Below are 16,754 nucleotides of genomic sequence, written 5' to 3' on the forward strand. Positions count from 1 at the left end.
TCTGATTTTCCTTGATTTAAGAACACATTTGACCTTTTTAGCGATAGACTGTCAATGGCCATATCCAGGGAGAGAAGGGTTAGTCGGGGACCTGGGGCAGAACTCCCAAGGCTCCTTTGAGCGTGGCCATCTGTTCCGCTGGAGAAGGGCGGTACGGCCTGTTCACCCTCTCTGGGGTCTGCCAGCCCTACCCAGGCCCAGAAAACTCAAGAAAGCCTCTAAGGAAAGACTGAACTCCTCTGGCCGCAGGGACAGCCAGCCCTTGGGTCTCTCCGTGCTCCCTCTCACACCACGGAAAAACCTCAAGGCTCAGCAGCCCCTCACGGGAATGTGGCCACAGCCTGACCTCAGTCTAGGCAAGGGGTAAAAGCACCCCGGCAGGGTGGCCGGGGCTGTGTTTAAATAGCAGAGCCCGTCGCCCCTGTGACGCCCATCTGAAAGGGGAGCCCCACCATAGCACGCCCTCACGCCCGTACACACACACACACTCTCCTAGGAACAGATGCGGCTCTTGATGCTTCGGGGTTCAGAGATATCCTCTGTATCAAGGGTGTTGACGGCAACAAGAAAGGGCTTGACACTCCCTTGAGCCAATGCTTATAACTAAAGGTGCTATTAAAAATCCTTTCTGTTCTAATCCTGATAGGTACAGAAAGGCCCTCTAGGTGGGCAGAGACCAGTACACTCACAGGAGGGGCTGGGGCTGGGGACCAGGCGGCTCCAAGTTTCCCACTTGTCTGGTTTGTCAGTGTTTTTTGTTGGACGCTTGCTTGGGGGTCTCTGCTCCCAGGGACAAATTGAGCCCACGCTGTCCTCTGGCGTGCCTCCCCCTGCCACATCTGGAGTGGGGGCAGCCCCGCAGAACCTGGGAACCAGCAGGCATTCACTCCTCTCTGCCCGCTGAGCGGAGCAGTCCTCCGAAGTCACAGGATGCCCCCTCCAGAGCCCTGCTTTCCCCAACAAGGCGCCCAGAGCCACAGACCAGCACGCACCCAAAGTCTTCCGGTGACCTCCTTCCAGCGTGGCCCAGGAAGTGCACGAGGAAATGCCCCAGGGCAGCCTGCCACGCAGGGTCACACTGTCACTAGTGGTAAGGGTTACATGCCCAGTGGCCTAGGGAAAAACTACGCCCTCAACGACTGACCTCTCCCAGGCATTGCCCTGACAACCTCTCCGAGGAAGGGGTCTGGCCCTGCCATCCCTCCCCCGGGACAACCCTGCCATTATCAGTGAAAGGTCAGCGGCCTCACCAGAGGCGGGGTGGTGGGGGGGGGTGCAGGCTGGCCCGGGGAGGGTTAATCTGCCGGCCAGCCAGCACAGGGGTCACTGTGATGTGCAGAGAAGTTGAGCATCCCAGTGCCCCCAGAGCTGGTCTGCTAATTACATTTGCAATTATAAACACCGCAACCTCCCTGCGCAGGGACCTGGCCATACCAGCCGGGATGTGATCCTGCCGCAGGCCACCCCAGCCACGCGGGACACTGGAGCCAGCAGAAGCCTATGGGCCCCTCCTCCGAGGAATGACCATGCATGTGACCCTTCCCCGGAGGTCTGAGGCTGATGGGACTGAGAAAGGGGACGCTCACCAGAGATGAAACCCAGTCAGGGGTCACCAGCACTTACAGCGCTAAAAAGACCTTTGATTTATCCCTAGAAATCAGCAAATGGCCTCAAGGGCAAGAGGTGGGCTCAGATTTGTCTGGTTCCAGCATCCCCAAGTTGAGCCCTTCCAGGATTCCTGGCATGGTCTGTGGACCCTCTACTAGCAGCCCCCTCCTGGGCCCATGCACCCTCTGGGAACCACGGCCACTGCGGAGGACATCAGAGGCTCAGCCCTCAAGCCATGCTGGGGTCCCCCATGGGATCATTCAGCCAAAAGCCACCCGATCCCAAGACAGAAGCTCCCAGCAGAGCTGTGAGGAGTCCTGACTAATTCCGGGCAGACCTCCTGGTCAAGCTGGAAGAGACTAGGAGGGCCTTGCTTGCAGAGAGAAAAGGGACAGAGCCAGATGATGGCTGGTAGATGTGGAAAGGCACCAGCCTGGGGTGTTCAGGGTGTGGGCTGGACTTTACTTTGAAGGAGTGGATTACGGTCTAAGTATCTGTTATTCCTTCCCCTTAAATTAGAACCACGAATAATCTTAATCATATTGAGGAAACCACTTAAAGCATCTGGGAAGACAAGTTCTAGGGAACAGCACTGCAGAAAAAAGCATCCCGCCTCTTATCTAACTGTTCGGCTGTCTTCCGAACTGAACTTGATTTCCTTTTGAATCCTGCCAGCTCCATCGCCCACCCGCCAGGCAAACGCGCTCGCAATGTCTCTCTCACAACCCACCCCTCTTTTTTGGGGCTGCCAGACTTGTACAGAGCTTCCCAGTTCCAACTGCTCAAAAGAAACTAGGCATTTTGCAGAGCACTGAGGAAGGTGACAAACTTTCAATGAGTATAGATCATCTTAAATAAAAGCCATTTGGCAAAATGTTCCATTATCAGGAATACGTATCAAGCACACAGGACAAAGTCACAAAGGCCCCCTGGGCTAGGGCCGGGGGGGGCCCTCTGAGAAGGCAGCGTTGTGACATGAAATCTCTATCACAGCCACTTCCCTCACAGAGCTTTCCCCGAAAGTCCCCTCTGTCCCTCCTCTCTCAGACTAAATGGAATAGGTATTGATTACTCCAAATCAATAGAATGAAAAGGTTCTTGTTTGGTGGGTCAGTTTGTTTCTTCGTATATATATTTTTAAGAAACATATTTTTATATGTCCCAATTATTGGTAAAATCGAGGACTGTTTGTAAAATGGAGTTGGGGAAATAAGCTCCGAGAGGAAATTTCCAGTTGATGTCAAGACCTCACTGAGCTGGAAAGGGCCTTACCAGGGACTGGGGCCCTCTGCGTTGACCCACTGTTTCTTCCTAGTTTATCACCCTCAGGCCTGAACGAGCCCACCCTCTTCCACTGCAGCCCACACCTCCAGAAGTGTGGCAGGCACATAAAAGTTTATTTCCTAGAGCCCCTCCCTCAGAAAACCAAGACTAATGTCCTCACTCTGATTTATTTTTACATGTACCATTAAAAATTAATTTCCCCCTTTGTTTTTCTCTGGGTCACTGATTCTGAATTACCATGTGGCATTTTTCCTACGTGTGAACCCACATATTTTACCTTCAGGACAGTTTGTTCTCTGTTTCTTTAACATCAGCAAAGTGGTCATCGGACGCTGGGTGACGCAGCGCCCCCTGCTCCCTGGATTTTATGCCGAGGGTCTCCATCAGGTCCGTCCCCGACGCATTTGTACACAAGCCCACACAGGCCAGCACACTCACTCCCACTCTGGCTGATTATATATGTACATAAAATATTGATTAGAACTGGTAATGGAGTCACCTACAGGATTGGCTACAGGAAAATGAAAATGAAGGAGAGAAAGGTATGAAGGTCCGGTTATATCTGTGTGTGTGTGTGTGTGTGTGTGTGTGTGTGTGTGTTAATTTCTCACCTGGAAGGTGAAAATAACACTAAAGCACTAAAAAAATGCTCTCTGTATATCAGCAGGTGAGAAGGAAGTATGGGGAGTTCTTTCTTGCTGGACTGTGGTCCCTGCACCCTTGGGTTTTTTCCAGTCCAGGGATATCAGCTAAGCCAAATAGGTAGAAACCGTGTGTACAGAGCACTCGAACCCACTCTTGTATACGTTCCCCAAGAAACATCGGCACCGTAATGGATGGATTCATTCTACGGGCCTTCCAACAAACCAAAGAATGCAGTCCTCTGTCTTGTTACTTTGCTACCAGTGGCTCTAAAGCTGCTTGTGAAGCACCGGGGCTGAGGTCAGAAAGATGCCTCCCCCCAAACCAGCCGCTGACATCCACAAGCTCGTCCTTGGAAATTTTGGACCCCTGTAACTACAGCAGAGGTAAACCCGCGCCAGGAGGCACACACCTGTATATGGGGCCGGCTCACTAATGCTTCGGCTGCTGCCCAGCAGGTCCTGGGCTCTGAGAAACAGTATCTCACAGGGATGCTTAGCTCCTCCGTAGAAAAAGCAGGCATGTTTCTGGCTTTTCCTCTGCCCCATGGAATGAGAAGCTAATTCCTTGCAAAGAAACCAAGAAGGCTAGGGAGTCCAAACCACTCTCAGGCTTACTTTATAACTGATTTCCACTTCAAACCCTTCCCAGACACCCAGGACCTCAGCTCCCTCTCTCCCCATTGCCGCTTCCCCGACATTCCTTCTTTGCCCATATTTCTCCTCAAACTCAAGCCAGGGTTGCCGTCAACTCGATGAATTACCCAGCTGCTAAATCCCCCATCTCTCCTTGCTTTCTTGGTCAACATAATCAAAAGATGTACTTCCCCATAGGAAATTTCATATTTATTGACTGTGACTTGAGCCAGGGACAAATACATAGATATTTCAAGCTCAACTAAAGAAGGCACCTCTGGAGAGAGTGACCTAAATAATTTAAATATCCAATATTTGTCGTACTTGGTAGTTTTACGTGAGGAAATGCCCCACAAACATCATACATTGTTCACAGCTTCGCCCACGCGGGAGGTTCCTTTGCGGGCTCCCACTGCCTTACGGAAGGAGTACCACGGTGTGAAAACACCCCCCACTCCACCCCCACCAGCCACGCAAGCTGGGATCAGTGTAACCTTTAAAGAGAATGAAAAGCCACTTTTCAAACTGATGGAAATCTGAATCCATTATAATTAAAGATTCCCCTCATCTCCCAACGCAATCGCCTTCTTCTGACACTCTAAATTCTGGCGGCACCTAAAGGACCCTCTGCCGAGGGAAATCCCAAAACTACAAGCAAAAAGGTCAGCGTGGAGGCTGGACAGTCCGGTCACCCCCAGGAGATGCTGCTGTGAAGTTGCCTCCTCTCTCACGCGTGATCCACCTGGGGTGGAGGTATTCTGTGCAGCGAGGGGGACGTAATCACACTTCCTGGGACCCCACGTTATCCAGAGTATTGTTTTAGGGATGTCGCGGTTCTTGGGAGGAAGGGGTGGTACAAAAATGAAAGGATGGCGGAACGAGAACCGACTTTGGTAGTTCTGTTTGCTTCAGAAAAAAAAGAGGAGGAAGAAGAGGAAGAAGTTAAACAGTTCCGCGAGAACCTAGAGTTTTCATTGTATTATTGTTTGAAGCCTTCCGACGGACCACTCTGCACGCGCCCACACCCCGACGCCGGGACACCAGCCCGGAGCGCGGCGGCACGCGTAGCGCCCGCGGGGAGACCAGGGTGGGTACCCGGGCAGGTGGGACGACGACCGCGGAGGGCCCTGGGAGGGAAACCGCGGGTGGCCGGGGCAGGACCCCGGAGAGCCCAGGCTGGCCGCGCGGGGCAGCCTCCCACCGTTCAGGGAATCAGTTCTCCGCTTCCTCACTCTGCGCGCTCGGCACGCTGCCCAAGCTCGGGGTCCCGCGGTTACTGCGAGTCGCTTCCTGCAGCCCCCGCCGTCACCCAAGCGCACGCCGCTCAGACCACCCCGGGTTCCAGGGAGGCGAGCGCTAAGCCGCCCCGGGGCACGGAAATCACGCCAGTCTGTTTCGCAGCGCGCAGCCTCTCCTAAAGCCGCGAACCAACTTTGCCTCCGCCGCTGCGCCGAGCCGACTGTCCCCACTCCCAGCGGGATGTGGGCTCCCCTCGCAGGGCGTGCGGGGCGCAGTCTGCCCGGGCCGCGCCGCCCGCACCCCTGGGGTGGCTTGAGTCCACCGCGCCGCGTGCGCGCCCTCGGGGCGCCTCACTGGGACTGCGGGGCGAGACGGCGCTGGCCGCCCACAGTTTCCAAACCTGCGCTGCACGTTCGATTTCGTCCCCTTGCCAGGATCGTTTTTGGTCCCCAGTATGGAAATAAACATTAAAGTCAAAGGGCTCGCAGGGAGGCTTTCCAGGATGGGACAGGGCATCCTTGCGACATCACGCACCTGTTCTAGGCTTGCCTCCCCAGCCCACAGAAACTCAAATATTTTCTCCCCGCGGGGAAGATCTGAGAGAAAGAGTGAATGAGAAAGCTCCGCTCTTACCTAAAAGTGAGGGTTTGTAAAAGGGGGTGAGGGAAAAGTTAGAGTCGGGTTTATCCCCAGAAGGAAACCCAGGAAGTGGGTGTTTTTCCCCTTCCAACCTCCCCCAAGTGCCCCCGGGGTCCCTGCCACTTCAAGAATGCCTAGAAGAAGAACTGCGACACCCAGGACAGAGACAGCCAGACAGAAGGACAGACACAGACGGAGAAGCAGAGGACCTACTGGTTGTGGTAGCCGAGGGGGTCCGGGATGCAGAGTTCTGACACGTCCATCAGTCCCCTTTTAGCATTCCCAGTTGGTAGAGAAAGGCGGCGGGGAAATCACGCGGAAGAGCGAGTGAAGGGCACCGGCGAGGTGCGAGTCCGGGCAGGGACACGGTGAGCGGGAGAAGGCAGAGTGGGAGGAAGCACCGTGGTGGGGCGAGAGGGAGGCAGAGAGCCTTGCGCGCCCAGCCCAGCGCTCCCACTGATGCACACACTCCGAGCGGGCAGAGGGGATGGGAAGCCGTGGAGGAGGCTCGGGCACCAGAGACTTGGAGCCCACTAACCCTACTGTAGCTTTAAGGCTGGGAGACTGATGTATGGTTTGGCTCCTATTGGCTATCTCTCAGGGGCTGGACTTAAAGTGACAGACTCGAGCTGGGGTGGGGGGAGGGGGGTGAGCCAGAGAGACTTCAATGGAATCAGACGCTCGCGCGAGGTCCCCACCTCCTGAGGAGTAGCAGGATTGTGCTGTAGAGCCGCAAAGCCTGTCCTCTCGCCATTAAAGAAAAAAAAAAATTGTCCAACTGGCTGGTGGGTTTGGGGGGTTGAAAGATATGCCCCTTGTATATCTTCTCACCCCCCATCCTATCTTTTAACTGGCAGGTTTAGCAAACTCACCTCTCAGCCTTTTGGAAGGGGTCTGTTTTACAAATTAAAAATGAGTCACATTTCTCCTCCCTCATATCAAGGAGAAGAGGCCAGCGCCTTAGAAATTCATAGCCTCAAACCCGGTGTTTGGTGCACAGAAGTGCAAAGGGTCAGGCCAGCAGGTGAGGCCCAGCAAGAGAGAACAGGATAGAAACTGATTCCCTTCCCAGCTCTCATCACCTGGGCCAGTGGGTTCTGAAAGGCTCTCATATGGCGAGATGCAGGGCGCGCTTCTATAAGACGCTCTCTAGATGTATAAAATGATGCTCACTGGCAACTCTCAGAAACGTACCCGGGACACAGACACGAGCAAATAAATTCCTGTCTGCTTAGAAAAACACAGTTGTGGTTAAAACAACCAACTTACCTGCCACATCCACTTCGAGGCACAAGTAGACACTTCAACATACACACCTGAATCCCCAGCTACAAACACACTTGCAATCCCCGTCTGCTTCTCCCTCCTTGAACCTGAATGTTATGGGCTGCCACTGTACCAAAGCCAGCTTTAAGTCGAGCCCCAATCCTTCTTCTGGGGCTTGTCATCTTTTGAGATGTGCCAGCCACAGGGATAATCAATTTGATGATTCAAATGAGTGTGGGGAGAGGATAGGTATAGAATTATTTAAAGAGGGGGAAAAAGCCCTCAGGAGAGACCACCACCTTATTCTCCTATATTCTACAAAAGACAATGAGCAGTAGGGGGGAAAACTTCATTTTATCACCAAAATAATGTCTAAATGGAGTGTAACTTCAGGCAGTGTCCAAGCACTTCAGGAATAAAAGCAGGAGGGTTGTGAGCAACCCCAGGAGGGGCTGGCCACTCAGGAGGGGCTGGGGAATGGGCAGCAAGACAGCAGATGATACTTGACTTGGATAAATGGAAGCTTGTGCAGGCTGGGAAACAAAGCTGAGGTTTTTCCTATGTGCTGAAGTGGAGGAACGCATGGGATTCTCCAGGCTCGGGGCGCTGGCAGATATCTCACAGAGAGACGGATGAAGATGTCGACTCTGTCAGCAGAACCCCTGGCAGCCCGGATTGTTTTAATCACATAGGTACTTGGTTACATTGGAGACGGAAAGAGAGGTGCAGAGACACAACCACCATCTCTTGCCAAGACCTCAGTGACTGGTTTCTCTGCATCCTTTCTGGCCCCTGGAAATCCACTCTCCAAGCCACAGCAGCCAGGGAGTGCACTGTAAAATGCACACCCAAAGTCTCCTTTGCAATTTGTTGCAATCAGGAAAAAGGCCCCAGTCCTTCCCTGCGGTCTACAAGGCAAGCCCCAGATGACAGGCTCCTGTGTGTCTCCCCACCTCTCCTCAGCCCATGCCGTGTCCCCCTCAGGCTCTACCCCTGCCACCTAGAACGCCCCACCTTCCAGATCACGCCAGAACCTTCTGCTATTTGCCTTGCTTCAGGTAATTTATTAGTTTGCAATTATACGTGTATTGGTGTGAATAATACGCCCTACCCCGACACACACACACTAGATTGTAAGCTCCATAAAGGCAGGGACCTTGTCTGTTTTTGCTCACTGGAGAATCCCCGGTGCTTACCGGTGCCTAGCACACAGCAGTTGCTTGATAAAGACTTTGTTGAATGAAATGTTAGACCACAGCAGTTTGGGGGGTGGGAGTGGGCAAAGCCTGCTGAGGGGACAGGCTGCCTACCCTGGAGGGGCTTAGTGCCTGACAGGTTGTCTGAGATCGGTTGGCTCCTTGCTTTGGGTGGGTGCACCTTTTTTTAAACTGGAGACAGAGCACACTCAATGGAGCATGAAAAGAAAGACAACTTCACAGCCCAGAGCAGTGGGTGCAAAGCCACTGGGGGCAAATGAGGGAAAACAGGAAGTCTGTGTTGGCTCAAAACACACACACACTACTATATATTATATAAAGTAGACAATTAATAAGAATACGTACAGCACAGGCAACTCTACTCAGTAATGACCTATACGGGAATAGAATCTAAAGAGTGGATATACGTATATGTATAACTGATTCACTTTGCTGTACAGCGGAAACTAACACAACACTGTAACTCAGCTATACTCTAATAAAAATTAATTTAAAAAAAAAGCTAGGCTAATGCCCACACAACTACTGTCTGCATCCAAGGCACAGGGATGCAGGAACTGAGGGCCTCACCCCTGGGCACAAGCTGATTGTCCTCCAGGGCGAGAATGAGGTCCCTAAGATCTGGTCCTCTTCTGACCGTCTTCCTCCGCGGTGCCTGTCCAGTCCCCTTGCACATGGCCCTGGGGCAGAGTTCTTCCTCCTTTCCCTCCCTGGCAGGTGTGAGGCTGTGGACTCCACTGCAGGGGAGAAGAGGACCCACCAGCGGAGACACCCTGGGGGCCTGATTCAGCCTGGCAGACGCAGGCTTCTCCTGTGGTTTTCCAGGCAAACATGGCCAGGACACACACTATTCGTGGTACCAGCTGTTCTCCCTCTCTGTCCTCAGCCAGCTCACGGGGGATGGATTTCCTTCCCAAAGCTAGAGTGGGTTCCACGCCTGTAGCTGGAGAAGCCGTAGTGTGGGAGCGTGCAGAGGACTCCGGGATCTGGTCCTGACCACTCCGCGTGGCCTTGCCGACGTCATCTCTTCTCCAGAAAACAAAGGTGGTGCTGGGGGTAGAATGGGGTGGGCAAGGCTCTTGTGCTCCCTCAAGCTTGAAATTCATTCAGCCAATCATCATCTCAATCTTCCACTGCTCCCCTGGAGCAGGTGCTATTTGTAATCCACCCCAGCAAAAAGCTCTAAGCCACCCCTTCACTCTCCCGTGTCCCAGTACTGGCACCCCCAGGTGGGCAAGTCAGCCCAAAGGGAATGGAACAAAATGTATTAGACACAGTAATTGTGGAGGATAGAAGGGGACAGCAGCTGACTTTTTCTTGTGACAAATTCCTTTAAATAGATATTTATTACATTCACAGGACCTTACGGCTGGGGAGTGGGGGCGGGGAGGGTTCAGGGAATCATTTAGAACCATCATCAGACTTTATAAATAAGGAAACGCGTAAATGGCCCTGTGTGGTGAAGGGACCTCCCCAAGGTCACACGGCGAATAACTGGCAAAGCATGGATTTCTACTTATTCAACTCCTAACTCTCTGTATACAAGTCTCTTCACTTTCCCTCCGCCCTCCTTGCCCAAGTTCAAGCTCTTTCCTAAGCAATATGAAGCCAAACCAGAACCATGCCCTTGGCAACAACACTCCACACACACATCACCTGGGAGATGGTGGGGACCCAGCCTTCTGTGTCCACACCCTTCCCCAAGTGGTCTCCTTGGGGTGGGGTCTGGGAGGCGGATAAGTAGGAAAACATACCCAGACACAGCTCAGAGTGTTCTGTCCCCCAGATCTATGTTCCTCTGGGTACAAAAAGCACCAAGTATCTCACGAATAGCCGAACCCAGGTCCACACTAGCCACCCACTCTTTCCCATCCCAGTCTGGCTAAGTCCTTAGAATGGGCTGTCCGAATGCCTGCACCTGGATCCCAAGGGCCACTCGAGCTGTCTTGCCATGATCTATGCGGCTGACCCCAGCGCAGCACCCCTTGCCACAAGTGTGGTGAAGATCGCCACCTTGCACTGGTCTTGGTGTGTATGTCCCTGTCTCGAGTCGCCTCCCCGCCCCTGACACTTCTCATTTCTGCACATGCAAGGCAGCAGCAAGCAGTGTCTCCCGGGTTCTTGAATCCCCTCCCTGGACGGGCTACTTCTGGCTCAACAACGAGGAGGCTTTTCTCATCTTTCAAGCCAGGCAACCTAGCAGGAGGACCTAATGGCTTCATCACCAAAAGACAAGAGCAACGAGAATTTCCGGCAATCCCACCACGTGCTCCCTAAGCATGGTGAATGCGGGACAGAATTTCCGGCAATCCCACCACGTGCTCCCTAAGCATGGTGAATGCGGGACACTAATTGTGTGGTTACGGCGTCCCTGTCCCTCAACCTTATCCATGTTCCCCGAACCAAGTTTCCAGGTGAGAATGATGCCTTGAGAAACACAAGGTGTATAGTTAATTCTTACCACCAGCCCAGGAAGGAGAGGATGCCTCCGTGAAACTGTCTGAATCACAATCCAAGCCTGTTTCTGTTCCACCCCAGGGTAAGCGCTGGGGGAGGTGAGTCGGGGAAGCACAACCATTGACGGTCCATGAGGACTAAGGTGGGCCCAGCCCGGACAGTGAGCCTAACTTGGACATCTCTGGATACGGTGCTGATCGGGCCAGGGCTCCATGGACTCCTGGCCGGAGAAAATGTCCCAACCACACGCCCCTGTGGGCCCACTGTCTTCTCAGTGCTTGAATTTGGGGTGTGGAGTTATATCCCCGAGTGCTGGTCAGCAGACTGGCAGCCCCCTGGCTGGCACGCGTCCCAAGAATCATAATGAACTGATAACGCTAATACAATGCGAGTTTGTGCTCCCATAATAGTCTCCTGCTGACAGATAAATGCTGCGGAAACATGATGGCTTTTCCTGAAGCTGTAATGGGCCATTACTGGGGCAAGAAGGCTCGTGCCCTATTAGTACTGCCGCCATGACACCAAAGATAAAATGTGAAGGGGATGACGTCTTGAGTGGATAAAGGCTTGGGTTCCCTCCCACCACCACTATCAGCCGTTTCATTATCTGAAATCCTTACCAGGGGTCTTGGAATAACTTCCAGATATTTCAAAGCTCCATTTTTTTCTTTTTTCCTGAGCCTCAAGATCCCATTCTCACCAACACAGCTGAATGGCATATTGAAAGTCTCTGCTGGCCAAAAAGATTCCTTGCCCTGTGCAAGATGGGGGCTGCAGTGAGCAGGCAAGCTGTGGGGTCAGGAGGGTGAGACATGTCTCCCCATAGAAACAAAGATCTTTTTCCTTCCTTATCACCAGGAGAATAAGAACACATCATGACTCTAAGAGCTTTGTCACCTGCCAAATTTTGGGGGAAAGAAAGATGAGCTAGAGGACGTGTACAAAGAGAGGAAGAGAGGCAGAGAAGGAGGAGGGGGAGGATGCGGGGAGGGGGGAGGGGGAGAAGAATACGCCTTGATAGTACCTGCTACCTAAGAGGCATTAAACAACTAGCTATTGACTGAATGAATGATCTGTCTAATGAAATATTTTCCATTACAGTGGATTGTGGGTTTTTTCGTAACTAATAACAAAGAGATTTGACCTTATTTTCATCTGTCACATATTAATTTATCATCTAATTTCTTGTGACTTTTGCATCAATTTAAGCATAAAACATAGTCGGTTTCAAATACCAAGCAGGCAATTTGTTTCTAGGGCCTCATCATTGGTAGAAGGCAAACTTTTTCTTTGATGATAGTTTTAACTGCCAAAATCTCACGGCGAATCTCACAGAAAGAGCGAAGAATTTGCTTTGCAAACTCACAGATTATGCCTCCTAGTTCATTTCTCTTCTCAGGGATAATTATCTTAAAGAAATCATTAAATACAGGAAACTTTGGGCAAATTAATTCTAAACTACCACACACATGTAAAGTGTTGTCATTTACTGGGAACAAAGAAACATGTTGGCTGAGCCTGCGTCCCTAGCGTTAATGACATAAATGTCAGCCCTGGGAACATTGAACTGTGTTTTCATTTCCTAATGGCTCAGTTAAGGTAAAACTCCTTATTTCATTATTTTTCAGAATAAAATGCATTTTATTTTTGTTCTAGTAAAATGTTTTATGGAGAGGGAAAAATAGCAAATGCTTTTAGGTTTTAGGAAAAATCAAACATAAGTGTTTTATAAACTGTCAAGTGCTCTAGCTATGTAGAACATGATTAAGATGATAGCTTTTGTCTGTGTTTTTACGTGAGAAAAGTGCTGGCCAACTGTTAGCTTCCCAAATGTATATTGTAATGAAACCAGTTCCATCGGTGAAGTCCCCACTGCTCTGAATGATGTAATTATGAATGGGTCAGTACCAATTCCAGATGTAGTCTCCAGCCTTGTAGCGGGGCCACCTCTAACAGCTTTATTCTTCATAAACAATTAGGAACAAGCTTCACTAGAGCTCCTGACTTAGAAGGGTTTGCCTTTCCAAGAAGGACAAGGCAAGGCAGGAAGGGGAAACTGCAGGAGGACCAAAGAGAGTTTACAGAAATGGGTAAAGGGCAGTCAACGATACAAGATTTAATATGGATAAACACGGGTAATACACTTGTCAGCAATGACCCTAGAATGAGCCAGACTATAGGAGAGCTGGTGGAAGAGCAGCGATGCAGAGAGACATCTGGGGTCAGGACAGATAGCACATTAAGCATGGGCCTCCAGCTCAGTGGCATGATAAACACTGCTTTGGGGTAATTCTACAAAACCCAGCCGAGCAAAGAACAGCCATAATTCCTCTTTACTCTCCCTTACTAAAGGCACTGATGGAATTTTATGCTCAGCCCTGAGGGACTTGCTTCGAAAGCAGACTGGAAGGGTGACGAGGAAAGGACTGGAAGAGTGGTGGAGAAGGTGTCAAGGCCTCCTGAAGGGTGTCTGAGCCCCACAAGGAGAGGGACAAATGTGGGACAAGGTGGGATGGGTTGCCCCTGCACACTGAAGGACATTACCTGGGTCCAGAGCCTGAGCCACACGTGCACACTGTAGGTGTCATTGCAGGTTCCCTCGACTGTCTCCATTTTTCTCTCTCTTGCTCAGCATCCACTCAGGCTGAGTCTCACCTCCACGTCCGGTGCATGAGGTTTGGCTTACTGAGGGGCCAGACGATGCACCCCAGAAGCTCAGGAGGGTAGCTCCCTGAATTCTTCCCTTTTTTTCTGCCTTCTGTGCACTGTTTCATGGTGTGATTTCTCTTTATAAACCTTCCAGAAGAGACATGCACCCCAAGAAACCTGCTAGGTCTCTTTGAGGCCAGATGAGACGTGGTGGCCAGCACAGTACACATCATGTCATATTGCTTGGCATCTGTCCTCCCCCCGACCTCCCCTTTTCATCACCTTCCATGCCCTGGCCTTGCACCTCTCCAGTGAAGTATCAGCATTTCAAAGCTGGCCTCAGGCTCTGTTTTCTAGGGGACCAAGGCTAGGATAAAGACTGAATCAGCAAATGGCTCAGGGCCACTGACTTTCTCTCAGTTCACACTGTTTTATTGTTTACTATGCCTTCCTTGTTTGGGGAGGAGGAGCATGAGTGCAGTGATTGATGGGTTATGTGGGTGGTCACTGCACTAGTAACAGCCTCACTGGCTCACAAATGCCCACGTGGACCCTGCCCCATCCATCCCCCCACTCATCCACTCAGACACCCTGGTTCTGGTTCAGTTGCCAAGACGTTCAGGTCCATGGTACCATCCGAAGCCAAGCATCAGAACCCCCTGGCCCCATGTCTCTTCTCCACTCCGCTCTCCTCCTTCGCCTCCATACCACGGGAGGCCCAGTACGTACTGTGCTCTCCCTTCTCCCTGGTTTTCTCCCTACTGAGCTGTGCCACTCCCTTGGGTGACCGTCTTTCCCCACATGCACACCCACTCAACGATAACTCTATGCTGGTTTTGGCTTCAAGCACCAGGAGAGTCCAGTGGCTTCAGGGATAGGAGTCTATGATCTCACACGGCAAAGACTCCGGGGGCAGGTGGTTTCATCTTTTTGGTGGGCCTTCCTTAGCATATTGGCTGTCGCCTTCGCCTTGTTCCCCCAGAGATGAAGGCTGCTTCTTGGGGCCTCAGCACCACTTCCTCACCCAGTGTGTCCAAAGCCAGGAAGGGGATGTATGCATATGTGTGTTTATGTTGGGAGAAATGTCACACCTTATGTCTCTAGTTTGTTTTTCAGTGTTTGTTTGTTTTGATTTGATTTGATTCCGGAGGAAAATCTTTCCCAGGAGTTCCCCATTCCCACTCCAGCAGACTTATCCTCACATCTTCTTGGCCAGAATCCAGAAACATACTGACCCCAAACCAATCATTGTCAGAGGAGAAATGGATTGCCATGATTGGTTTAAAATATGTTTACTGGGCTTCCCTGGTGGCACAGTGGTTGAGAATCTGCCTGCCAATGCAGGGGACACGGGTTCGAGCCCTGGTCTGGGAAGATCCCACATGCCGCGGAGCAACTGGGCCCGTGAGCCACAACTACTGAGCCTGCACGTCTGGAGCCTGTGCTCCGCAACAAGAGAGGCCGCGATGGTGAGAGGCCTGCGCACCGCGATGAAGAGTGGCCCCCACTTGCCACAACTAGAGAAAGCCCTCACATAGAAACGAAGACCCAACACAGCAAAAAAAATATAAATTAAAAAAAAAAAATGTTTACTCCCTGAAGCTGGGGGAGAGGCTCACTTTTCCTGAGGACATTAACGTTCAGTGACAAACAAGATGGACTTCTGTTGGAGGAGGAAGTAGGAATGGCTGTTGGGCGAGCACCAAACAGTGCCTGCCACACCTGGGCCCTACCTTCGGCAGGGCCGTGGCGATAGGCCACCAACGGGATGTAAGCAAGAAGAGGTTCATCGTCTGTAGGGATGTAAAAACAATAATAAAACTGACTCTAAGTCAGGCTACTTTTTTTTCTCATCTTGCTCCAGAAAGTCGAAACAATATCAGTGATAAAATACCCCTCCCCAAGAAAACCTCTTGTTGGTCTAAGTTCTAAACAACTGCTGCAGTTGCTGTTGAGTTTTAATAATATACGTAAGCTTCAAATTAGCATGTTCTTATTACCTGTTCTTTAATAAAAATCGCATTCCACCTGGAGGTTATGAAGTCAGCCAAACACACACAAACTTAGCTCCCCTTAGCTCCCTGGGTGTTTCAAGAGTCCATACTTTACCTGCCATCTAGCCACCATCAGACTGCAGCCACTCCCTACGGTGAGCCCTGAGGAAACTCAGGATATGAAAACACAGGATACTGGCCCCAGATGGCTGAGGTGCATATCAAAGGGATGATTTCAGTGAGCCCAGACTCTTGCATCTTCCCATGCATAGAAAAGCGCTAAATTTCTTAACTTGGGATATCTGGTTTTCTTTAATTAACAATAACCTTTTGGGGCTTCCCTGGTGGCGCAGTGGTTGAGAATCTGCCTGCCAATGCAGGGGACATGGGTTCGAGCCCTGGTCTGGGAAGATCCCACATGCTGCGGAACAACTAAGCCCGTGAGCCACAACTACTGAGCCTGCGCGTCTGGAGCTTGTGCTCCGCAACAAGAGAGGCCGCGATAGCGAGAGGCCTGCGCACTGCGATGAAGAGTGGCCCCCGCTTGCCGCAATTAGAGAAAGCCCTCGCTCAGAAATGAAGACCCAACACAGCCATAAAAATAAAATAAATAAACAAATAATGTAAAAACAAACAAACAAAACAAACAAAAAAAACCCAATAAACTTCTGAAGGTCAGACTACCCGCCCTTTTGCTGCAAAACTTCTATATAACCTGACGCCCCCCGTGGCCTCCACGGAGCAGTTTTCTCAGGGTTACTTGAGATGCTGCCTCCCAGGCTTGAAGTCCTAAAAATTCCTGCCGAATAAAACGTAACTCTCAAAAAAAAAAAAAGTCCATTCTTAAAATGCAGAATTGTTCAAGCTCACTTATGGCCCGTTTGTGTCTTGGTCACTGTGGTACTTACTAAACATATCCCTGTGTTCAAATGGTAGGTTCAAAGTAAACAATGATAGCACGGTGTCCTAGAGACAGAGAAAGAGCTCAGCTTACTTCAATCTTGTTATTCTATGTGAAATTTTTATTTGCATTTAAAATTTAAAACAGTGAAACAGAGCAGAACTGTGAGATGGGATATTTGTAAGCTCAAATATTAGTTCCTACAGGACAAATTTTACTGAAT

At 50.9% G+C, this 16,754-nt stretch overlaps 1 protein-coding gene and 1 long non-coding RNA gene across 9 annotated transcripts in view; one reads left to right on the forward strand and one right to left on the reverse strand.

The window, feature by feature from the left end:
• The window catches only part of ESRRB (estrogen related receptor beta), a 196,920-nt gene that overhangs the window by 103,274 nt on the left and 76,892 nt on the right, over positions 1-16,754 (reverse strand). The window contains exon 1 of one of the 8 annotated variants that reach the window (XM_082451773.1): positions 6,261-7,760. The exons of the other annotated variants lie outside the window; for them this stretch is intronic. Within the exon in view, the coding sequence (XP_082307899.1) occupies positions 6,261-6,310 (50 nt within the window). The 5' untranslated portion in view covers positions 6,311-7,760. Of the gene's footprint in view, positions 1-6,260; positions 7,761-16,754 lie in introns of those variants that run through there. 8 annotated transcript variants of the gene reach the window in all.
• LOC309655996 overlaps positions 1-16,754 on the forward strand; it is a 108,103-nt gene that overhangs the window by 55,491 nt on the left and 35,858 nt on the right. The gene's annotated exons all lie outside the window — the stretch shown is intronic.

This window comes from Balaenoptera physalus (assembly GCF_965194825.1).
Source record: "Balaenoptera physalus genome assembly, chromosome: 2".
NCBI classification, from domain to species: Eukaryota; Metazoa; Chordata; class Mammalia; order Artiodactyla; family Balaenopteridae; genus Balaenoptera; species Balaenoptera physalus.